We start from the raw sequence: 26,020 nt of genomic DNA on the forward strand, positions 1-26,020 counted from the left end.
GCCCCTGTACATGCTGTTACAACTAATTGCATTGACCTGGCTCCTCATCTGTCAGAGCATAGAGCCGTTTTTAAGGTGGGGTAGATGTGTGTCTCATTTCAATGATGGCGGCGGGGCTAAGTGAAGGGTGAAAGTGAAGTGAAGAGGTGACTCGCAGACAGGAAAGCACTGCCTGAGACACAGCAATGACCCTCCCACCACCCCCCTCTCTCTTTTTGGTAAACAGTCATTCTCCTCTCCTCCCTTGACAGAGTGAGCTGAGGCGCGTAATTCCCTCGTCTACAGCAAAATCTTTTACCTTCCCTACCCCAGTCTTGGACTCTGCTGCACAAAGCAAATGCTGCTTGAGCCTGTGTGTGTGTGCGTGTGCGTGCGTGCAGGTTCAAAGTATGCCTTTTGATTTACAGGCACATGCAGATAAATGGGCGGAGAAGGCTTTGATGTGCCTGGGTTGCAGAAAGTAGAGATGTTGGTGTGTTGTTCAGCCTCTTTGTCTCACCCTCTCTCTCCTCTCTCTCGCTGTGGGTGCTGTGTTTGGGTACGTGCGAACGATAACCAGCGTGTTTGACACGCCGCTCGTCATGACTCTGTTGTTTTTCCCATGTTCTGCATTAGCGAGCAATTGTTTACTTAACCGTGTATGTTTTATTTTTGCTGGAGTTTGGGAAGTCAACCGCAACACGAGACCTCGCAAAGGATCTGCAGCTCTTAATTCGCAGGGCTTAAAATATGCCTGTTTGTTCCTATTCAATCAAGACACTTTGTTGGTTGTCCTTGCAGAACGGCCACCCGTTATATCAATGTCACGTCAGCTGAATGTTTTTTTTCTTTTTTCTTTTTTATCTTGCATTTAAATAACCTAACACAGTGGAAGAGGAGTTTAAACTAAACGATCGATTATGAATAAAAAGGTGATGCATCGTATTGAAAGTCTTCACCGAATATGTAACGTGCAGACAAAAAATCTGAAGGTGTTCAGGTGCTCAGTTAATGCAGATTAGGATGTAACTTACAACTCAGATCAATCATTTATAGATTCCTGCATCTTTTATCCTGTCAACCGCGTCAGATTTCTCGCCATTATTCACTTACATTAAAGTCGCAGTGAATTTATTTGTATTATTTTACACTAGATTTAAATGGAAAGTAATTCTAGCCAGCTAATTTACATTTTTCCCTTTCTTATTAACTCAGCCTACCTTCAGTACCTTCGGGATGATATGATAGCAAAGCATCTTTTGATTTTTCTTGTACTTGAAAGTTAAAAAAACAAACCCGAGTTAATCATGTAGGAGGAACCTACAAAATATTTAGCTTTTAATACTATTACAAAGGTCCGGTATTTTCCATCAGACTCCTTAAAAGGTGTCGGATCCATTTGAGGAAATGCATTTTTATGTTTGATGCATTGTAATGTGCATTTTAGGCATTTTTTAAAAAACAAAACAGCTGCATCCCTATCACTTTAAATTCATTGCACTTAAAAATACACGCAGAGACTCCAGCCCATAATCATGTTACAATATGGCGGCTGTTCTTGTCGGTCTAGACGAAAAGTCGTGCAGCACAGCTCCTTCTAGCACTGGGCCAGCCTTGTTATTGCAGCTGTGTTGTCTACAATACATCTCTTGTTGCAGCACAGCAGGAGGCTGCTCAAAGCTCCTGGCCTCTATGTGGGTGTGTGTGTGTGCGTGTGTGCACACATGTGTTATAATCACATTCCTCCCCAGCTTTCAGACATTTTCTCTGAGTAGCCTTTTGATTTTTGTGAGCTGTAACTGTGTTTGGTGAAATGCCCGTAATGTCTTTAAGTCTTTTAGCGCACATCTGATAGCGTTCTTCATTTGCATCCACCCGGATATATTGTCACACACACACACACACACACACACACACACACACACACACACACACACACACACACACACACACACACACACACTCACAATCACACAGAGTCAGGTAATTTGCATGTGATTATTTGCATATTGTACAAAGCAGGCATGCCTGACAGACCACCCACTGCTCAGCTAGTGCGGCATCTGGCTGATACACTGCTTACATGATGTATTACTGATAGGGCCAGTGTCATCACTAGAGACTGACAGACAGGCAAGGTCACCTTCAGACCGAGATAAAGCAGGGGAAGGGAGCCGGAGAGATGGATATCTTTGGGAGCAGCGGGCAGATAAAAACAAAACAATCACAAGTGCTTGAGCTTGCGGTGGTTTAAGCTGTCTGTCCGGTTTTCACACTCTGCGTTAAGATCTGTTTTTGCATGCTCGTGTTAATACACTCTGCTTGTTTCTCTCTATCCATGGCTGACTGTCGCCGCTCCGTCCACGTTTGTTCTTTTAAATGGATGCAGTTTTGTTTGCGTGTGCATGCGGAAATGAGATTTGTATTGCAAGAAGGATCATAATTGTGCATTAACGTGCGTTTTCTGACCATACAGACGTGCAGGAGGTGCCTCAGCTTCTTGTATCTGTGTCACTGTCACAAGCTCTCCCTCTAGACGCTCCTGATGGCCTGACAGCTGCTCTCACATAAAGACCTCCAAAGCATTCACATGAGCACACACTGCGTCAGTCTTTGAAGTGCTACAAATTTGTACACACGCACAGCACCTTTCTGACTCCCCAGTGCATTGTTGAGAAGATATACGACCCACACGCACACACACTACGTGATAAATTTGTGTGTGAATTATACCAAGGCGACGGGGGTGGTGGGGGGGACATCGATTAGCACTGGCTTAAGCATGCCTTCTCATTTCCTGTCTTCCATTACAGCACTCAGCTCCATCTCTGCCATACCCTGCTCAAGAGGCTGCCACTGGTCCTCACACATACACACACACGCACACGCACAAACACACACATATGCAGGGTTTGGATTAGCTTGCTGGGCAAACGTCCAATATGACAAATCCACACACACACACAGTCTGATAGTCATATCCTTTCTGCGCCCCTCTCTGTGAGCATTCCTCCTCTCTTTCTCTATAGCAGCAGTCTAGTAAGTATTAGTGAGATGTCTCATTACTTCACCAGGCTATGCTAACAAGGCACAGCTAACACAATGGATTACAGGGAAATGAAACACCCGGCAGTTTAAAGGGTCTGCGCAAGAAAAAGCCAGTGTCCTCTCAAAACGTCAGCATTCCTCCCTTTTTTCTTCCCTCATTGTGTGTTTGTGTCTCTCTGTGAATCCTGACTCACGGGCATTACCTTGAGACCAGACAAGTCTCCGCTCTCTTGAGAACATCCCAGGCTATGCACAAGCACACACACACATACAGGCACGCTGGCGAATACACTAACACGCACAGGGAAGCCAGGTATCAAAGCGAGATGGCTTTGAAGCGGCTAAATGAAAGGCTGAAGGCAGAAATGACAATGTTTTCTGGCAGGCTTTAACTCTATGTCTGGCTGAGAGGGAGAGCTTGGGAAATAAAGTCAGTATTATGATCTGAACACTGAGATATGAGCTCTCCTAACCGCCTCCATCTGTCCTCCTGCAGCCTGCGTTTGAAGTCTTACTCGGATCTGCATTCTAGTCTCTACCCCTGCAAAGCGCTGCAAAGATTTCTGACTGTGCTAATGTGTGTCTCTCTCTATGTGTGTGTATTAGCATTTAGCCTAAATCACTGAGCATAAGTTGCCAGGTGCTCTTTGACTGTTTTGTGCTGTTAGTGATCATCATTTTATAACCCCTCTCTCCCTTTGACTTTTAACAGTGCTGCTATCTGCACCATCACTTAACTTGTGTTAAATTTCCTGGCTTAAACTGACGTGAAACAGAAGTGTGTTGGAGGCAAAGACAAATATTTAAGTTGGACGCAGCTCGGCTGTTTTATGCCGCAAACAGCCAGCGCTAGTGTTCTCAAGTCTCACTGCCTCTCTCTTTCTAGAAGGAATCCAGCGCGATCCTTTAAAGCAGATATCTTATTATTCCTGCTATTAGTTTGCTGTATTCCTCGAGGACACATTTGAAATAAAGGAGAAGTGAAACAGACTGTGGAGCGAAGCAGAGGGTTGGAAAAAGTTGTGAACCTCAGTGTCGCAGTCATGTGGGGTGCTTGTGACTCTCTAGTGTGTAAAAGGGTGCCTGTGGTTGGCAGTATGATCCACCAGTAGTGGTCCTCAGCCCCGAAGTCTTAATTAGTATCATCTGTGAGCTCCGCGTGACTCATTCTTCTTCTTCTCCCCCCCCCTCCCCTTCCTCGATTCTCTGCTGTGTTTTTTGCCTCGATGACAAGAGGACCTGTTAACATCCTCACATGTGTTGCTGTATGTCATCAATTTGTACGGCGACCCGGCCAGCGAGTCCATCGTAAAGTGATCTAAACCCTGTGGGCTTGATTCTGTGAAAGTGGGTTTTAAATTTAAGACAGGCATTCAAAGGCGCGCACACACACACACACACACACACACACACACACACACACAGCGAAACGAGAGCAAATCTGCCCACTCTGAATCGGCTAATGCTCATCCAATCCAATATGGAGCCGGGCTGACAGATGGGCCCAGTGTGTTCAAAGCAGAGGGTGCCGATTTAATATCCAAACAGGTCAAGCCAAAGAGAGGCAGAGAGAGAGACACCCATGTGTAGGCATGGTGTAAAAGGTCCTGCCAGCATTGCCACCACAGCTGGGACTCACCTTGCCCCTCCCCCACCACCCCCCATGCCTCCCACACAATCTCACACATTATATATTTAATTATTTATTCATTTTTTTCTTGTTGCCAGGCATACAAGAAGGCTGTGCACAGTTCCGCCCAACAAATGTTGTAATCAGCATTTGCTTAGTGTTATTATGTGTGGCTCAGAGAATGAGGCTTGAGGGGCAGAGGCTTCCTCCAAGTAGCCAAGTGCACACGGTGAAGCCTATAAGGAGAGGAGGATTGAAGAGAGGGATCCTGCTGCTGCTGGTTCTGACAGTCTGATTTAGAGTTGCTTTCTCTTACCTCTGACACAGAGTCCCAGCCTGCTGCTGCTGCCGGCTTGGGAGAAGAATAGAGGTGCTTATCCTGAAAGCCTGTTATTTGTGTGTGTGTGTATTTGTGTGTGTGTGTTTGTTCACACAGCACGCTAGCATTACTTTTTAACAACCTCCTTTGTCAGTCACTGAGATGTCTGAGATTGCGTGAGCACAGCAGATCTCTTGTACCTCACAACTGCATGTTCACACACATGCAATATATATTTTTATTTTTTTAAGTTTGTCTGTGTGTGCCGTCCAGATGGAAGTGCTTATTGAGTGCTGGTGTGCTGGCAGATCTCTCCGTCTCAAAGAGAGCGGGAAAAAAAGAGGGAGAGGAAGAACAAAAATGGGGAAGGGAGAAAAGGCGAGTGGAAAACCCTCCCAATCATATCCATCATCTTTGTGTGCTTGCGCGAGTGTACGTGTGATCTTCCCAGCCAGCTCTTCCTGCCTCCCCCTTCTCTAATCTTATCATGTTGGAGCAGCAGATTAGTCCTCCCAGATCCCATCTCTGCCTCCAAATGCCACAATCGCCCTTTTGTTCTTTTGGTTGTGCTTTATTTCCCCTTCCGACAGGCTAGGTGAACACTCCAACTTTATGCCCTCCCTACCATTTTATGTGTATGTGTGTGTGTGTCAACACCAGTACCAGCCCTGATCTCACATACTCGAGCCTCCCTTGTCCTCGGGGCATTCGTTAACTAAGCTGTTAGCTCAGCAAGCCTGCTAGCTTAGCTGAACTGCTTGACATTCCTTGCTAACACCAAGCTGCTGCTGCTGCCGTTGCTTGCATGACCTCCCCTGTTCCCTCCCTCCCTCCCCTGCCGTCTCCTTTGTCTGCGGGTTTGGGATATGTCTTTCCTTCTTTACTTCTGGTTGCCACCTCCTGCAGGAAGTCATAGATCCTGGCTGGTGTTGTCGCCAGTGCACGAGGGGGTGGTCACTAACAGGGTTTGCAGAGGAAGAAGTGTGTTTGAAAGGCAGAGAAAATAAACAGAGGTTTCCTGTTAACGAGGTGCGCTGGGGGCCTGTCGTGTGGGAGAAGGGAGGATCTGGTATTGTTTAAAGCAAAGCTCTAGTGTTACAGTGGAAGGAGGAAGAGGAGGAGGAGGCGGAATTGGGCATTAGGTTTGAGGGTTACAGGTTGTAACAACGCTCTCTGGCTGCCATATTGCAAAGGCCGCTGTGAACAGTCGCGAGAGAAGCCGGTTGCTGCTCAAACACTTACAGGGATTGGGGGTTTTGGGGTTGAAAAGCACTGCATTGATTTTACACTCTCGCACTTGAAAACGCAGACTTAATCCCGCGCTCTCCGATCTTTGACTGATTTTTCTCCTTCGAATAACGGAGCTGTTTTGTTTTGTTTTTTTTCACATTTAAAGCCTTTCCTTGTAAAGAGAAAAGTCTGCCCTCTGTGTATCCCTCTTCTCCCAGTCTTTGTAGCATTGTGGTCGTACACAGGGGCCCTCGCTCCAGAGTTGACTGCACAAAGAAAACTGCACAGCCATTATGGACCCAAGGGGCCAGCCATCTTTAGCTAGTCAAGGGGAGAATTAACTGGCTTGTCTTGTCTTGACTGCTTTCAGGACAGTGATGAATGCACTGATTCGTTTTTATTAACAGTAACTCTTGCCTCTTTTTTTTTTTTTTTAGCTTGTTCCACAAGAAACATACTTTATGTTTTCCTAATAAATATCCTTTTTGAGAAATAGTTGAACCCCTGTCTGTCTGAGGAGTGCTAAAAGAATGCCACAGGCCAAGCTGAGCCATGGGAGGGAGGGGAGGTGCTATTGTGTTCAGCCCCAAAGCATGACTCTCAGATTTATATCACCTCAGTGAATAAAGGGGCAGTCTTGTACCCTGCGGGTTGCAGTGAGGAGGATAGTTGTGATTTTAAGTGAAAAGAAATGAGATGGGTTTTTTTTACTGCTCTCACCTTAATCTGCCTCCTTTCTCTCTCCTAATTTCTCCCCTTCTGTCTCCTCTGCTCTGCTTCTTCACCTCTTTCCCTCCGCCTTGTTTCGTTTCTTTCTCTCAGTAAGTCTTTTGGCCTCTCTGCAGTGAGCGGTACTCCCAGGGTTTAGGGCCTCAGGAGGAGGGGGAGGGCAGGGCCATGTTTAGCCTCTGGCAGGACAGACAAAGATGGCCGACACTGTGCGGGGCTCGGCTCTCTACAGGCAGCGTGGAATGCCTCTAATCAATTCAGCGTTGTGGTTCTTATGTTCTCCCTCTGTCATTTTCTGTGACAGGCTTAGCAAAGCCCAGACAATGCGAGTAGTAGTTCGCGCGGCGAGTCTGAGCTGTCTATCATCTCCCTTCATTTTCTCCCAGTGTTATCTACTCATTTTTCCACCCCGCATGTTTATGGAATTGTGATAATTGAAAGCTGCGCTCCACTCCCACTACGTGCTCCATATGTTGCACTCTCAGAGTCTCTCTCCGTCTCCCTCCCTCTTTTTGCCTGAGAGGGCTTAACGCCGCTGTGAGCTTCATAACAGCAATCTGCTCTGGAGAGTGGCGGCTACTCTCTAGCAACGAGGATACTGATGATAGTGGAAGCAACATTTGGTCTCTGCTTTGGTTGGTTTGAAACAATGCAGGCTAATGAATGAGACATACAACCTGCGCTTTTGTTTGTCTTCTTTTTCTTCTTTGCATCTTCTCCGTCTGCCTGTGCCTTTTTGTTTGCATCAGGCTCTGCATTTTGTGGGTTCTACAGACAGAAAATGAGATGTTCGGGTAGCACACCGGCAGCATTTACAGTCTGCCTTTAAAGTATTAATTATGTATAAGCACCGGATAACTACTCGTTCCGCTGTGGCAGGCAGCCCTGTTAGTCTAGAAGGCAACTGTGTCTGTACATTGGATAGACAAGAGGTATGGAAGGGTGGGCTGACTGCTTGGAGGGAGGGGGAGTGGCATGACATCATTGCACACATTTCTACACACACAGTACGCCTTACTGCTGGGGGGGGGGCTGTGTCTTACTCCATCAGTGTTGGATCACAAGCAGTGTGTGTGTGTTGCTTGTGCGATGTTGCGTGCATATAATCATCCAGAGCAGTAAATGCAGCTGATTTGACTGCATGCCAGCTGCTGTTTAACACGTCCAGGCTCACTTACTCACTCATTCCTCCTCCCTGCTAAAGGTTTGAGAAAGGAAAAGAAATGAAAAAAACAAAAAGTGGTGGAGTGAAAAGGTTTACAGTGGAAGAATGGCGTGGGTGGGGGGGGGGGGGGGGGGGGGGTATGGAATATGGAAGCAGTGGAGAGAATGAGAAAACCAGAGGTGGTCTCGAGGTTTAAGGGGAGGTGATGATTTGCTTGGCTGCGTGTGCTCTCAGTCTCCTCCCCTGTGACATAACAGAACAATGTACTCCAAAGGCTTTAAGTATCTTTACCCTGACCTCATGTTTCTTGCTACGCACACACATATATACACAAGAGCCTGGAAAGGGTGGATGTTAAACTGTCTGCCTTGGATTACTGAAGTATCTTCCCCACCTTTTTATTTTCTCCCCTTGTGGTTTTTCTCCTGTACTCCATTGGTGGTGTCGGTGCAGGTGTCTCGGTCTGTTAGTTCAGTGCAGTGCAGCAGAGCCCCTAATAAAGATGGCTGGGGCCAACAGGATTGTGTCGCAGTCCAGCACCCACCCTGGCAGTCTCTCTAATGTTCTTTCAAACCACTGTGACGGTCAGTTGGGTTTATGTGCAGTCACAATAAATATTTTATAACATGAAATGAAAACAGTATTTTGCCCTTTTCATCCCTCACCTCAGCACTAGTGTCAGTCTCTACCATTTTCTCCCCACACCTTCCCCCCCTGCTGTTTTTTTTCCCTTCCCTCTGTGTGTTTTCATTGACTCACCCTGTGGAAAGGCTCTGTTCTCACCTCAGTGCTGCCACTTGCTGGCCAGCTGAAGGATTAAAAGAGATTTGCTGACTTGCATTTTATCAAAGAGCCAGTGGGTGGCAGCACATAAAGGCATAGAAAACTTGATACTGTACATGTGCATCAAAAAGCTTTATAAAGCCCTAGTAGTGTGTTAAATACATAATGGCTCATTAGAGTATTATCGTTAAGTGAAGTGAAATCAAGGCAAAGGATTGATTTGCACAAGGCATAGGTTGAACACTCATCCATTCCCCGCATGGTTCCTCTCACTCCATACTTCCTCCAGCGACGGCCATCCCACTGTTTACTTTATTAAGGCTCTAAATGCCCCACAATCCGTTTTTAATTGACTTGGTCTCTCTGCGTGCGTCTTGGCATCAGCCTGTGTGAGCCATAAACGGTGCATCTGCACGGCTTCGTTCTTTGCCAAAAGGCCAATTTGTGACGTCGTAATCAAACAGAACGATGTCTGTTTATCTTAGCGTGGGATCTTTTTAGTCTCCTGCTCACTCACTTTGTGTCTCTCTGTGTTGCAGAGTAAACGGGACCATCTGCTGATGAATGTGAAATGGTACTACCGCCAGTCAGAGGTGCCTGACTCCGTCTACCAGCACCTGGTGCAGGATCGCAACAATGAGAACGGTGAGGCCGCCGATTGATCGTTTAAACACACCTGCACATGTGCACATGTACAGAACGTGCACGCAAGAGAGTAAATCCATTTAATTTTCTGTGCTGTTCCTCCTCTACAAACACACACACCTGGCTGTGCTCTCCGCGCTGTGTCCCTGGCAGCCGAGCCAATACCGTGGCTCTGTGCTGGTTCCCTGGGTAACACTGCTTCAGGCCAGACAGCAGCACAGTGGAGTGTTAATAACCCGCAGTGTCATGTGGCCCTTCAGTGTACACGCTCTCAACCCAGTCAGTGCCAGTGGACTCATCACACTCTCAGCACATTCACATCTACAGGAACACGAGCCTGCCAGTGATCTGCAGCCACTGAATATCAAATCCTGAGAGAAATTTAACATTGTTGGAGTAACGGGTGTCCTCGCAGCACTCTAATGCATTGTTTTTAGATTTTTATTAGTATTTTTTAAAAACATATTTTAATTAATGAAGCCATCAGTCATACATGCAAATCTTTGAACGGCCTGCAACAGGTAAATGAGTAATTGTTTAGTTATATCACTAAACCAATATCGTATCATCCTTTTGGATTCAGAGTCAAAACCAAAGCCAGTTCAAAACAAGTCGCCTCAAGGAGCTTTATACTATAAGGTAAAGACCCTGCAGTATTAGAACACCCAAACATCAGATGACCTCGCCCTGTGAGTACGCACTAGGTGATGATTGGAAGAAAAAAGCTCCCTTTGAATAGGAAGAAACTTCCAGCAGAACCAGGCTCAGAGAGTCTCCTCTGCTGCAACCGGTTACGGGGTGATGGGAAAAGGAAAAAGGAGGGCATAGAGAGAAAGGATAAAAAAACAAGCCAAAGGAGAGAGAAGGTGAAATTCAGACGGCTTGAAAGTGCTTATCAATACATTTATCAACACAAACTCTTACTGTATGCTCAACTGTTTATCCAAACTTTAAGCAAATTCAACTGGTAAACAAAATGATGAGCTCACGAGTTCAGTTGTCAGCCTTACTGTTTTGAAATGTAATAATTTATAACAGCTTAGTCCTTAGTTGTTCATCTAGAGCAGGGGTGTCGAACTCCAGGCCTCGAGGGCCGGTGTCCTGCAGGTTTTAGATCTCACCCTGGGTCAACACACCTGAATCAAGTGATCAGTTCATTACCAGGCCTCAGGAGAACTTCAAGACATGTTGAGGAGGTAGTTTAGACATTTAAATCAGCTGTGTTGGTTCAAGGACACATCTAAAACCTGCAGGACACCGGCCCTCGAGGCCTGGAGTTCGACACCTGTGATCTAGAGTGTTTAGCTAGCAACTTAATACATTTGTCTGTTACTATTAGCTAAACATAAGCTACTTATCCATAATGTAAAGTAAATCAGCTATTAGCCATAGTTTTAGCTCCGTATTTCGTCCACGGTTCCACACTATTACTATTCTAATCATTCCCACATTTCTTTGGGGCTTTTTATTTTTTATTGGTTTATTATTTTTACTTAACTTTTTTTTCAGTTGAAACATGTTCAAACCCACTCAGTAGTTTAAGTGTAATTAAAGAAACTAGCTGACCTATTCTCCATGTACCCCATGGCTACATATATCTGTGTTCTCTGTGTTCTTTGACTGTCAGAATTGAAAATGTCAACTACTCTACTTGGTTTTATTGCAGCAAGAACTCTGTGTCCTATAAACATGGTTGAAGTTAAATTAGTTTTGTAGTTAAGTGTTACTCGGTGTTCTGAACACTTTGTCGTTGCACACAAGTTTAATTTTAGCCTTTTAAATGTGCGTGTTCCCGGAAATGTTTCTCAGCCTGATTATAAACTGCAATTTTCTCTTCAAACTGAGATAAAATAACACACCTCACCTGTTGACACATCCTGTTCACAGTTGGCAGTTCTTGTTAGCCGGAGTGCCCCCAGTGGCTCGGTTTTCTTTGCTTCACAGTACAATCATCTCTACCTTTACACGCTGTAAAAACAGCCTCCTAACCAAACAAAAAATCCAGATAGGATCAGGGTTGCAGCTAAGTACGGTGTTGTGCCATTTTCTTTTTCTACGATAATACAAGGATTGTGCCACACAGTGCTATACTATCAGCAGTCTGTCCTGGCAGCAGGGACTTGGACTATTAGAATTGATGTCACAAGGCCGGAGCTCACTGGCCACAGCTCAGGTCATTTGTCAAAGACAAGTCCCAACTTCCTCTTGTTGCCAGTGATGCATCGTAACTACCATAGGGGTCATTTCACTCGAGAACTGAACATTATGCTCTCTTCTGAAGGGATAGCATATTACTGGCTTTATTGAATTGAACTATTTATTGAATTATGGCGCAATATTCCACAGAGGTGCTTGTTACTGTGGGTAAACACAGAATTGTGCTGATACTTTTGTGGTTTACAGAGCTACTTTATCTCAAATCATTATTTTTGTCACAGATTATGTATATGATGTAGACTGACCACAGGCACTATTCCCTCCTGCAGACTCTGGCCGGGAGCTGGTCATCACAGATCCAGTGGTCAGGAGTCGAGAACTCTTTATCTCGGACTACGTGGACACTTATCATGCTGCTGCTCTCAGGTAAACAAACCCACACACGAGCAAACAAAACTGCACATAAAGACTGGAAGCTTTCTAAACAGTGCTACAGAAAAATGGAATACTTTCAGCACAGGCTTCACAGGTTTTTTCTACACCGAGATTTCTGCTTCTAGAGCTCTGGTAACATCTAGGCTATTACAGTATTTGAATTTATAACAGTGTAACTGGAACAGCTTTTATTTGTGGATTTTGGTGCCTTTGTATACAAATTACAGAACTGTCATTCAACTTTCGTGGCACTTTCTGCTATGATTTTGTGTTTCTGTCAGCAAGATAAAGATAATCTTATGCCTTTTAATCAGAAATTGGAAAAAAGAAGAAGCAAATATTATACTTTTGCTGACTAATTCAATGGTAAAGCAAATCAGTTCCCTTTTCTTTTAATTGAAACACTGCTATCATAAAACATATGGCGGGTCTGAACCAGACTCAGGATATAATATAGTGTATTTTATTTATCCCTTTGCCTTCTGAGACGTAAACCTCCATTATCCCCATATTTCTGCCACCTCTCCATGAATAATTATGTTGCTCTGATACCAAATTGCTTTATAGCACTACACACTGAGCTATTTCATTTTTACAATCCTAAAGTGATCATATAGCATGCTTTACTGGTTTTAGCAGGTGCTGCTAAAATAGAGCAGATGTGTAAAGATGCAAAGCCATAACTGAGGCACATACCTTTATGCTGTTGAACATTAAAACACTGATTAAAACAGCTCTGCATCAATACACACCTGCACAAGCTGCTAGAGAGCAGCCTATAGCACCTCCTCTGTATATATTTAATGTCTTTGGAAATGCTCGCCGACTTAATAATTTTCTTTGTCTAGAAACAAATACGCTTTGTTCGGTCTTTGTCCCTGCCTCTTCCTCCCTCCTGGCTGACCACCCCTCCCCTCCTTTTCCCTCCTCTTCCCCTTTCCTTTAATCAAAACCATCTGCAAGCGGTAAAGCCATGTCTTCCAGAAACCACAGATTTTAGGGAAAATTAGCTGCAACTTCTCCTACACAGAGCTCCCTTTGATTTGTCTTTTTCTCTGGGCTTTAGATAAACGGGAGGGAATTCCAGTGGGATGCTGTAATGCCGCAGCTCTGAGCTCTCCAAAGACGGCTCTCCTTAGCACCCTTTAATCTTTTCAGGGGGAGGAAGATACTATTTCTCTGCAACGCAGCCCAGCTACATATGGCTGTGATGTCTGTTATTTTGATAGAGCCAGACACCAGGGTGCTGGAAACAGGAAATGGCATCAAGATGTGGTCAGAGCCGTGGCCTCCACGGCTCACTGGGGGGTAAACGTGTTAGGAGGGGAGACAGGCAGGTTGAATTCCTTTTCCAGATCTCTGCGTCTGCAGCAGATGAGGCAACGCTGACATGTTCAGCTGGTGTTTACGGCTTAAATAGCCAGAGCCTGATATTTCACCGCAAAAGTCAGCAGGTGCTGACAAGCAGCAGATACCTGCTGTCGCACTTGTCCCCTCCTATAGGCGAACATACCAGAAGCCTCTAATTAGGGCTACTTGTGCTCATGCTGGGGTGTCACTTTGTCATGTTGGTTGTTTTTGTCTAATAAAGCCTGTCTGCTCTCTTGCAGGGGGAAATGCAACATTTCCCATTTCTCTGACATTTTCGCTGCCCGGGAGTTCAAAGCCCGCATGGACTCCTTTTTCTATATCCTTGGATATAACCCAGAGACCAGGTGAGCTTACCGGCACTGATGGTGCACCCGTCTTAATTCTCCCCCAAGCTCTGAAATTCAGTCAGCCCTGCACAACACTGACACCACGTTTATTAAATCAGGACAACATCGAGCCATCAGAAGTTCAGGTTGACATCCTCAGCATTTTTTTAACAAACAAAAACTAAAATCTAAAAATATTCATTTTCACATCAGAAAAAGAAAAGCAGCAGGTCTCCGGCCTGTTAGGTCTGCAGTGATTAAGATGACTACACAATTATCAATGTAGGTGACAGCTAATTTTATGCTAACCGATGCCTGTATGAGGCAGCTCATTGTTATGTTGAGACAAAAATAGCCATTCATTATAAAGACACTTTGATGCAGCTAATATCGGATGAGGCATGTTGCTGGGGTTTGCATTAGTGTTAAATAACTTGCTAAATAATACATTCTTAGCAAGCTTACGCATGCAGGAGCTATACAGAGAAGCTATTTTTACCCCACATGAGACCTGAGGTCTCTACTTTCTTTCTTTTTTCTTTTTTTTTTTAAAAAAACGTGTAATGTCTAATGATGACGAAAAAGAATGATCCCGATGTGATCCAATTATGGGGAATGAGCCAGGGAAACCCCCCATGGTTTGTAATTTTATTGGGAATGTATTGATATTTTTCATGTTGCATGTCAGGTTTTAAACATTGATCTTTTGCGTTAAAATTATGATTAGAATCAAGATCCTGCACGTTAAGCGTCTGATTAAGGTTTCACTGAAAACATTTTGATATGCCACTACAGGAAAGGTACGGGTGTTAACTAAGAAAAATAATGTTGATTGAGTTTCCAGATCTTGATCCTTGTGCATCCTGGAAAACTAGAAAACACTCTTTAAAAAAAAAGAAGAAGACAAAATTCACAATATTTATGTAGCTAATTAAAATAAAACATATTTTCATTACACGCAGTTTTGTATGCTCAGATAATAATGCCCTAATTTTATGTTAAGCACATCAACATATGACAAAGCGGAGCCTCTTCTGCTGTTTTTCTTCTGTGCATTAGATTATGTTTTGGAGTTTTCCAATGACGGTTGTCTTGTTCAACCACATAAACACTCCTCACTTCTTCATTCTTTCAATCACCTTCTGGCAGTGCTTATCCACAGGCCTGCTGATATCCAGGTGTGTTTCTCCTTCTGTGCAGAAATGTGGGTTTGCAGAGCCCCTAAGACAAGAGGCAAAACAAATCAACAGATTACACATTATGATTGTGCTATATACTAGGGGTGCAACAATATTCGTATCGATATTGAACCGTTCGATACAGTGCTTTCGGTTCGGTACGCGTATGTATGAACAATACAAATTTTTTTATTTATTTTATCAACTTTCCTTCTGACGATGCTGTCTGTGTTGAGCGCTCAGTGGATCTGCGTTCCACTACTCCGCCTAGGCTGCACTGCTAGCAAGACAGAAGCTAAGCTAGTTGCAACATGGCAACTGCCTCAACGCTACCCGAAATTGAACCTCCCCCACCCTCATTCAGATGTGGCCTTTGGAACTATCTTGGTTTTCATGTGACGTATGACCCTGAAGGTAAGCGCGTCATGGACAAAAGTAAAACAGTATGTCGGATGTGCCACGCAATGCTCAATTGGTGGGAACTAGTGCGTTAGCGCAGTTAGCTTGTTAACGTGTTGACGCCGTCCAGTCCCACGCACGGGGCGATCCGCGGTAACTCGTTAACGGAGATTTGCCGCGTTATGGCGTTAATGTCATTTTAACGAGATTAATGCTACAAACTTTACCCGAGTCATTTAGACAGACGTTAGCACATGATTCTCCTTATGGGGACCTGATATGTTTAATATGCTGCTGAGAATATAGCCCAGAAGAAGCGTATAGTATAGCTTTTATTTTGGAAAGAGCCATTTCTCTGTAATAAACTCTTTTCCAAAGATGAGTGATTTCTCGATCAGATAGATTTATTTTATTTTTTAATTATTTTGTTGTTTCAGCAACATTACATTTAAAAACTGTACTTTTGAGTTCAAATATATATTTATAATTTTAATAAATGACAAATTGAAAGACATTAAAAAAAATTTGTATCGAAAAAAATATAGAACCGTGACACCAAAGAATCGAACCGAACCGTGAATTTTGTGTATCGTTGCACCCCTACTATATACATGTCCACAGAATGGTACCAGGATATCCCCACATGTATTTATGGAGGCCTTGTCTGAATCATAAATATCAAGTCAAAATGTTCTGCTTGCATGACCCCAGTCATATTCAAAATGTTATAATAAGAATATTATCAAAATATTTGTCAAACCGTCTTTCCATACGTTTTCTTAACCGCACATCAGGTTTGCAAGGAGGCTATCGTAGAACATGAGGGAGGGGGGACACTGCATGCAGTTTTACTAAGTGTCATAACTGAACACAGCAATGCTTGGAAAGTCGATGCTACATCCTAACGCTAGAGGTGTATAAAATGAAACACCTGGCCACCCAGTCTGCCTTTACAAACACTGTTGAAAGAATGGGTCGTTCTGTAGAGCTGAATGAATTTGAGCATGATGCTCTGACATGATGTCACCACCGAAAGGAGTCAGTATGTGAAATTTCTTCTCTTGGAGATCTTCCACACGTAGCTATAAGCGCTATTATTGCAACGTGTTTCGGAACCAAGAGGAGCTCGGCCGCAAAGTTAGAGTGGAGACCTGAAGCTCATGGTGCGTAAACGTCTCCAACACTCTGCTGACTCAGTAACTACAGAGCTTTAAATCTGAACTGGCATTAACATCAGCACAAAAACTGTGCACCAGGAGCTTCATGGGATCGATTTCTAGCACAGCGCTGTGTTTCAGTAGTGCTATGCAATACGGCAAAGTTTTAGTAAATATAGAGCTAGTATTGCTATTACCAATTCCAATATTGATGGGTATTGTTTAGGTTTTATCCAATATCGCTGCCAAACTGGTACTTTTGAAACGATGCCGGTGCTTAAACGGTGCTCGAACGGTGCTCGGACCGGTGCTTAAAGAATGGAGATCACAAACTTTGTCCAAAAACCTCTTATGTTTTTATTTTTAGCAGTCTCTTTTTTTCCTGCAAAATGATAACCAAGTTAGCCTTTTCTGTTGATACAACATACCTCCTTTGGCTGGAACCAGTGCTTAAACAATGGAAAACACAAACTTTGTCCTAAAACCTCTCATGTTTAGCTGTTTTTTTTTTTGTAAAAAGATAACAATGTTAGCCTTTTCTGCAGCTATAGGGCATATATGGTATCACTCTATCAAATAAGAAAACAGCTGCATGTAACTACGACGGTGTTTGCTAGTTCACCTTACATGCATTAATTTAATAACGTGGTTAGCCTACTCAACGTAAATTACACACGAACAACATTAAGCTACTCACCCAGAGAAGAACGGCTGCTGCTGCTACACTGGCAGGGCTAGGGGCCAGGACTCTCCTCTTCGGGTTCTTGGGGGGATGTTGCTAACTCCGGGTCCGATAACAGGCACCACACCCGCAGTAGATGTGCCCGGTGTGAGGTCTTGCAGCAAGCTATCAAATACGGTGCATTTTTCGGCTTTTAAAAAAACGCAATGCGTCGCCAGGTGTTTCATCAGATTCAAGGTGTTACCTCCTTTGCACAGTATCACCTTAAAGCACTTGTTGCAGGCTGCTGAGTTTGCATCTTTTGCTGTGAAGTACAGCCAGACTTTGACCGCTTCGCCTTGGGCATTTTTAATCTGTAGCTCTGCTCTAAAAGAACGTATGTACCTGGACCCGCCCACTATCCTTGCAAAGGTAAAGTTATTGGCTAAAATCGAAAGTGTATGACATCTCAAGAAAAAAAACAGCACCGAAATGTGCTTTCGGTCTGGTTACTACCGTTTATGTTAGAACCAGTGCCATCATGGCACCGGATACCGGTACCCATCCCTGTATAGGGGTAGGAGTATGTCATGATTTGAGATGAATCATCATTAATCTGCACATTTTAATGACCACTAAATCACTGCGATTTCACTGTGTACGAAACACACCTTTTGCTCTTCCTGCATTTTGACATTATTTATTTATTTATTGGAGACCTGTAATGTAAACGTGTCCATCTCTAAAACACTTTGGATCCAGTTATGTTGTTTAAATGTTCTATAAGCTGTAAATAAAACAGACATGACAGTCAAATCAAAAGCGTTCCAACGTTTTTCATAGTTTTTCCAAAAAACAAAACAAAAAAACCCCCCAAACAATTATTATGAAGCACAATTCAGTGTTCTACATACTGAACTTGGAGGATAGAAACAAAGTATCGATCCTATCGGGCTAATATCAATCAGATACTAATACCAGCGTTGGTATCGACCCGCCCGCCACTATTTTTCTGTTACACTTGAATATTTCAACTTTTTTAATATGTTGGATCTCTTGATCTTCACTTTAACTGATGCATTTTTACGCTGATGCCCTTCAGTATAAATATAACATTTCTTTGGACACGATGAGCTTTTTCATTCATTCAAGTGCACGAGTACAAAACGAGAGAACCCCCCTTTGTGTTATTATCACTGGTTGTGCGGGGAATGCCTCACGTGTTGCAGTGACAGCTGTCCTTGTTGTTGGCACTGATGGTTGCCAGCTGGGAACCCCCCTTCATCGGGGCCCCCTGTTCCACTCTCGGTCTTCCGCTCCCTTCCTCCCTCCTCGTTTGGTATTCCGAGCTCTGCGTCTGCAGCATTGCAATTTCACTCTTGTTTATTATGGTGCAGACATACGAGGAGAGATGAATTCCGTATCCCGCATGCGGCTGTGTCTGCCTGCCTCTTAGTGCGTGCGTGCGTGTGTGAGGTCGCAGCACATGCTCAGTAGTGTGTGTAGAGGAGCGAGCCGAGCTTGCGACGCTGTACGTGCTGGCTGAGGTCACAGCACAAGCTCAGTGAATACCTCTCCGGGAGCGAATGCGTGGTTCTCCATTTTGAGCACCTAGGAATAGGTGTGAGAGGGGAATTAATTTCAACCAGCGTTACACACACAGTGTCAGCACCCCCACCTTAGGGCTTGATGTCAGAAATGGACGATTTGTTCAGTCCCCGGAGGTAGGTTTGCGATCACATTGTCGCGCTTTCCCCGTGCCATTTATCGGTTGCGAGTGCGCGAGTGTTAGGCTCGTCTTATTTTCATGGAGTCGCATTCCAGCTGTCTGACAGGACTGTGTGATGTGTGTGAGAGCCGTCCGCGCCGCTGTCATTGTGTTAACCGGCTGTGTTTGTGTGTCGGTGGCGGGGGAGAAAAAAACCGAGTGTCGGTAGCCCGAACGCTTCTGGACGCGCAGGCTGTCACCGCAGCCTCGCATGCCGTTACGCGTCTGGAGTCGCTCCGCACCTTTTTGTGCATGCGCTTCATTCAAGCTTCCGATAAACGCACATTGTCGGGGTGTTCATCCGCAAGTGTGGGGCTGGTGAACGTGCTGCCGGTGTGGTTATATGGTGTGCGTTAAGACCAGCAGAGGCTTCCCTGGCTCCATTTTGCATCTCCTGTTTACAACCGGGATGATGACATGGCGTATGAAGCAATGCCGGGGAGGGGGTGCAGGCAAAGCTCAGACGGCTGTGCTGCCAGCTGCGATTTACACAAGCCTACCGATCACGATACCAACAACACCAACTTGAGTCTGCTGCTTCTTCTTCTGTTTTTTTTTCTGCTGCGCTACAATTATGTCAGTGTGCCACAGTCTAGCTCAGCGATTGGCTGGAATTGATGGCGGAGGGGGCGGGGCTATCCTTGATTGCACACAAAGTTGCCCAGACTGTCACGTTGTTGTTTTGGGTTTTGATAAGTAAGCCTGTAATTACTTGACAAGATTGTGTGCTAATGCTGAGTTAGAGCAGAACTTGTTGTAACAAGTGGCCATGTTTTCATAGTGTTTACTGTGCTAGGCAACAGGCTTTGAGCTGCTTAATGGGGGTGGGGGGTCATTATTAGTGGGGGCAGTGTTTTATGAATACTCAGCACAGCTGCCCAGATAGTGCTTCATCCATCCATGCCTTCCTTTGTTTGCTATGAATAATTGTATTAAGCTGATGACCAGGATTTCTCAATAAGTATAAAAATCAGCTGCTGGATGCATGATTAAGGAATGCTTGATATATATGCATATATTTTTTTATCACAGGCATCAGTGCTTGTGTTGCAGGCTTGCTTTTGTTTAAGAGTACCTGCAGTCTTTATGGAAACTCCTCCGAGCCTCCTGCTGCGATCTGTATTCTGCCTCCTCTCTCAGGACCTGCGCAGCATTAAAGCACGGCTGTCTTCAGACACACTGTTCTCATTCTGGAGCACAGGTCCTCATTTGTCATCCTTACTGCCTCCTGCCAAATGTGCCGTGGACCTGGCCCGACTGCACATTGTCAGAAACGCGTTTTGTGAGAACTTTTTTCACTGTGTGCAGGAACACACTCTGTAAATCAAATAATTTTTCTTCCTCTTCTTTTTTTTTTTTCTCCCTTTGTCATGCAGGCGTTTAGATGTGCAGATGTGGATGGTATATCTGTTCTGCTCTAATAAATCAAAAGGAATGGTTATTGTTTGTTCATTGTTCGCCACTCACAACTGTTTGGGAAGTTTCAGGCATATGATGGTGTCTGAAACCCGGCTTTAAGTGGGATTATGAAATTGTTATGAAACCTTTATAGTCTTATCTGGAGTGCTGATGACGCAGAGAACCACCGTATTTCATCTTTATCAGCACTATTCATCACTGTAGCTGCCAGTTTCTGAGTGCTTTATATTTAGTTTGTCTTATTCGCTGAGAGCGTTGGTAATAAAACCAAGTGAAGTATTTCGACATGTTTCGGAGCGGCGGGTGGTGTTTTGGCAGCTGAGGTTCGGGTTTTTGGAGTGTGCTGGTGTGGAGGTTTTTGGCAGATCATAACATCTATGGATGGATGTGGATTAAACCTTTAATCGGACTCTCCTGTCTGAAGGGATCTTTTTAAGAAGGGGAAACAGGCTAAACCTGAGCCCGTCGCAGGGTTTGCGTGGTTTGAGGACTGTAAAGAGGACGGGAGGATTGCGGCCTCTCGAGTTTCCTCCAGTGATGGAGTGCGAGCTTCTCTCAGTGCAAATCACGCTGACAGATTCTGGGCTGCTCTGCGCTCGCTTGTATGAAAATCGGCGCTGTTGCCTAGGCGACCGAGGGGAAAAGGCTTTTCAAAAGGAACATCTTGTCATTTTCTTTAATCCACTGCAGCTGGAGATTCGGTACACTATTATTAAATTGCAGTTGCTATGGCTACCAACATTTGCACCAGCAGCCGTTTTCACCCTGCATATCCAGAGCCAGTTTCCCCTCCACCTCCACTCCCCCCTTCTCCTTTTTGGGGATTCTGTTTTATTGCTGCATCCACGTTATCATGCCTGCAAATGTGCACTGCTCGGCTCGCTGTGCAGGAGCAGGCGAGCAGGAACCAAATCTGTAAACACTTTGTACTTTTTCCCCGTAAAGACTTCCACATTTGAAAATAAATGAATAAATACAGACCATCCCCACTCTGTTGGATCTAGTCTTGGTCATGAGTGGTTAGATTTTTATTATCGTCAGTTTGTGATTTTTGCCGTTTGAGCAGTTGTTTAGTTAATTAAACAGGATTTGCAGAGCTGACAGATTTCTCACAGCCGGCTTTTGAAATGGTGACGTGTAAATATTTTGTTTCAATCTGCTCTCTTTGTTTCTTCTCAGGCGACTAAACAGCACACAGGGGGAAATCCGAGTGGGACCCAGTCACCAAGTAAGTCATTGCTCAGCACACACATTAATGTTCGAACCGCAGGGCTTCACCTGAATAAGAGACTAATAATTGCATTATTCGATCTCTGGGTGGGAATTATGTGTTTAGTTTTGAGATACTAGGGTTTTTTTTGTTCATCTGTTTATTTTATGTGAACATACACACACTCTCAGATTGAGCGCCTGATATCCGGCTCAGTCGTTGCAGCGATTATCATATTTCTGTTCACCGACTTTGTGGCTAGATTCAGAAAAGTCTCGTGTTCAGTACTGCGTCACAGACGTAAGTAGTGGTTTCCAGCAAAAACTCAGAGTTACAGTTTTTGCAATAAATACAGCACAGGCAGCAAATGTAACCAAGCTTTGAGAATTTACTGTTTAATTACTTCAGGAGATCCGGATTTTAGAGAGCACTAGTGTAACAGTCTGTGCCCTTGTTTTGCAGAATCATTGTGATTTATGCATGTGTATTATTTGACAGATTAAAGCTGTATTTTACTGTGTAGTCATTAATGACCGGCCTGCACTTAGTAGGACTCACAGCACCAGTTATTGTTAATTTTACAAATTTTCTTGAAGCAAACATCACGCGGTTATAAATCTTTACATGTTGCCTGGGAACATTGGAATGAAATTACTGATTGGATTAAGTTTGCATGATTGTTCACAGTAATGTTTGCGCCTGCTGGTTTTAGTTGTGCTGAAACTCTACAAAGTTGTGTGTGTGTGTTACCCTCCCCTTAATGTCAGGTATCTTTACATAATCCCGTCTTAAACTAACACCTTCAGAGTATTTATAATTCGGTGTCATATATACTGTGTATTAAACTATTATGACAGTAGCTTCCTGCCGTCCCACCACTCAGGAACACACAGTGAAAAGTTGATGACAGGCGGCTGAAAGAGGATATTTTCTTCAAGCCTGTGTGCTATTTGTAGTGTGACACCATCTGTCTCTCTCCTCCTCCGTGGACCTAATTAGGCCAAGCTCCCGGAGCTGCAGCCTTTCCCCTCCCCTGGTGGCCAGGCCGTAACCGAGAATGAGGAGCTGGTCTGGATGCCAGGGGTCAATGACTGTGACCTTCTCATGTACCTCAGAGCTGCAAGGTGAGCCCAGAGACACACAGGGCCTCAGACTTGGCAGTTATGCAAGGTCTAAAGCTGTTGGAGGTTTTTCACACACACACAAAAAAGGGGGAAAAAGTGATTTTTAAATTGACCTCTGACCTACAAATATGAATAAAATACTCTTTGTCAGTGAAAGTAAATGTCATGATCATGTCTCTCTGTCCAGGATCAATTCCAGGATGGGAATTGCTGAAGTCTCAACATTGGTATTTTATTGCTTTTTATTAGTGTTGCCCTCTGATCACATTCGGTATCTTGGGATGCAATCGGTCATCAGAGCTCGATGGGATGTTGTTCCAGTTCCAGTGATGTGTGTTGACAGGTTTCTGTGTCAGAGGCCACAGTGTAATTAATCACCATGCCACCATGCCAGACAGCATTGCACAACTTCCACTGAAGTTTATGTTTAGCCTTACCTCAATTACACTCGGGTCCATAATATTTTGGCCAGTGAGGTAATGATCATAATTGCTGCCGTGAACACAGGTGTTGTCATAAAAATCAGTACATAACAGAACAAACTTTGATAACAACACCAGTGTTTACCTTTTTGCGTGATTCAAGAATTTCAACAACAATATTTTGTTAATGATTTATAAACTATGACGTGCGAGTAAAATTTTCCAAAGCTGTTCATGTTTTCTACAAATGAGGTGCAGCGCGCCCACGAGCACGCCGCAGGTGCCAGCAGTAACTTTTGTGAGTTACGATCTATTTACGGTTTCTGTTTTAACATTTTTTAAATGTCAGTGATACTTTTTACTTGGATAAATGAAGGGAACTATATAGAAAAGTCATTTTGCCACAAACTGCAGCTTCGCCTTACTGTTCTTTCTGGCTCAATGTGACTTTTTTTATTATTCATGAGAGATGTGTTTGACAAATTACACTCCAACAAGTCATTTATTTAGTTTAAATTTCCACAATCATTTGTTGGCAAATACCAGAAATCAGTTTTTCGCAGGCAATTGCTTTTTGGCACGATACCGGCAGCGTGCCACCCACAGCAGGTTACACAAATGAAGAGGTGCACGACAAGCTGAAACTACAGCAAAATGCATCTCACTTCAGCAGCACTGATTTATTCAGTAGATCTACTGTTTAACACTCCTTTTTTCTTTTTTTTGAATATCTTTATTATTTCCTAACAAATGAGGCAGACATAATATCTGAATTCGATTCAAAGTGTTGAAATTATGTTTTGTAGCCTTTCACTATCATTTTAAATGTGAAGCCCAGTGAGATAGAAGTCCTGAAAGACCACAGAAAACAACTAAACTGCATGATGATTAAATTATTTCCATGGTTACAAAAAACAACTTTGTAAGATGTAACCGAGTCAAGAGCTCAAGTAGGTTGGCTTATCGTCAGTCTACAGTCTAGAGACGTCTTCGTTAATGCACATAGAGTTTAGAATAAGGTGCAAACCACCGGTTACACTCAAGAACAGGGAGATCACATCAGACAAGCTGTTTTATTTAATACTGGGTTAGTTTGTCCAGTTAAATTTTATACATGGCCCCCTATTATGAATATGCGACTTTATGAAAATGGTCATAATTCTTGAAGGGTTAATGAAATACTTTTGTTAAACTGCTTGAATTAAAGCTGAAAGTCTGCACTTGAATCACATGTTTGTTTGACTCTAAAACGTAATCATATAATTGCAGATATGCACATAAATGGACTGCGCGATCATGTTTGTTCAGTCAGGTGACCTCTGTGTTTCAATATTGAGGTAGTGTGCAGGCTGTTTATTCAACATTATGTGGGTAGCCACGTTTGAATGGCAGGAACTGTTTCCAGGTGTCCTCTGCTTATGTTTGTGTGGGAATGATTAGCTAGATTTGTGGCTTTTCCTTTAAAAACGTTACATCATCTGTGTCACGTCCACAGGAGCATGGCTGCCTTCGCAGGGATGTGTGATGGAGGCTCAACAGAAGATGGGTGTCTAGCAGCGTCTCGAGATGACACTACATTAAACGCACTTAACACTGTAAGTAGCCTTGCAGCAAGTCTTAATACTGCGAGCCGAGCGTGCATCACAGAAAATGAACAGAGTTAACGATGAATCGCAGAGATTTGTACGGTGCGTTCAGCTGTGATTTCACTGTGCAGTGATTTGCAGTGATAAGTCCTTTTCAGCAAACCCATCCTCAGGAGCCGGCAGTGCATTAGGCATAACGCGAGGTTTGTCCGTCGGATTGATAATGAATACTGGAGGAATTGAGAGCAAGAAAGAGATTATAATCACCATAAACAGGGCATCTATATTCCAAATCTATAAACTGGAAAATTAACATAGCGGGCAGGTCACTGTCTCTTGACCTTACTCTCCATTTGCAATTCCAATGAGTGATGCTTGTTTATTCTCAGAGGAAGAGCTCCAGCGCTGTCTGCTTCGCCCAGCCGAATGTGACACAAAGCTTAAAAGAAGCACGGCAATTGATTTTGTCACTGTTATTGTTGTTATATCTAGGCTGGGGTCTTGGGTCTTTAGTGTGTGACATCCCTCTCATTTATAGTAACAGCTTCAGTCACACCTGGATGTAAAATCTTTTTGCGTTGCTTTCTGAGCTCATTAAAAGGTGCGGATACTACTCAGGTGCCCTTAGTGAGACTGGTTGTTTTTTTTTAAAAGCTATGTTTGTTTGCTTTCTCATTTATTTGTTGTTGTTGTTTTTTCTTCCCCTCTAGCTTCACGAGAGCAGCTACGACGCCGGCAAGGCTCTGCAGCGTCTGGTGAAAAAGCCGGTACCCAAACTGATAGAGAAGTGCTGGTCTGAGGATGAAGTGGTAAGAGAGCCATTCTTTTATGTTGTCACGCATTAGCAAACGCGTGCTGATCTAAAAATAACACGGGCTGCATAAATATTAGTTGGTTTCCACAGCGAGCTGCTGTTTTTGTCATTTCATTTCACTCTGTGCGCCTCTTGTTCGTCTGCCGTTTGACTTTAGAGGGAGCTGTTGAGACTCTTGGCCTGGCCTCACAAAACATCAGTAAAAACACTTGTCAGTTTCCAGCTCCTCCAAGGCTCAAGAGCAGCTGCATCCTGTTTATCACCCACAGAATAAATCTTTAGCATAGAAGCCTGGAAAAGGGGGAGAAGAGGGGAAAAAAGGGGGGGCTGGTAACGTTTGCCTCCATTTCAATTTCAATGTGAATTTCAGCACAGCTGTTGAAGGGCTGGGATCAGAAAATGGCAGCCCTTCTCCCTGATCAAACACTGCATCATGAGTGGGAAGGAGGGGAATGAAAGCGCCAA

General features: G+C 44.0%; 1 protein-coding gene across 6 annotated transcripts in view; it reads left to right on the plus strand.

The window, feature by feature from the left end:
- rerea (arginine-glutamic acid dipeptide (RE) repeats a) overlaps window positions 1-26,020 on the plus strand; it is a 130,317-nt gene that overhangs the window by 81,327 nt on the left and 22,970 nt on the right. For all 6 annotated transcript variants that reach the window (XM_085393043.1, XM_085393045.1, XM_085393044.1 and 3 more), the window contains 7 exons: window positions 9,423-9,528; window positions 12,015-12,111; window positions 13,731-13,835; window positions 21,579-21,627; window positions 22,609-22,733; window positions 24,651-24,750; window positions 25,452-25,550. In XM_085393043.1, coding sequence (XP_085249169.1) covers window positions 9,423-9,528; window positions 12,015-12,111; window positions 13,731-13,835; window positions 21,579-21,627; window positions 22,609-22,733; window positions 24,651-24,750; window positions 25,452-25,550 — 681 coding nt within the window. The remainder of the gene's footprint in view (window positions 1-9,422; window positions 9,529-12,014; window positions 12,112-13,730; window positions 13,836-21,578; window positions 21,628-22,608; window positions 22,734-24,650; window positions 24,751-25,451; window positions 25,551-26,020) is intronic.

Source organism: Rhamphochromis longiceps, linkage group LG20 (assembly GCF_057381845.1).
Source record: "Rhamphochromis longiceps isolate RC_006_pf linkage group LG20, R_longiceps_female_GT1.1, whole genome shotgun sequence".
NCBI lineage: Eukaryota > Metazoa > Chordata > Actinopteri > Cichliformes > Cichlidae > Rhamphochromis > Rhamphochromis longiceps.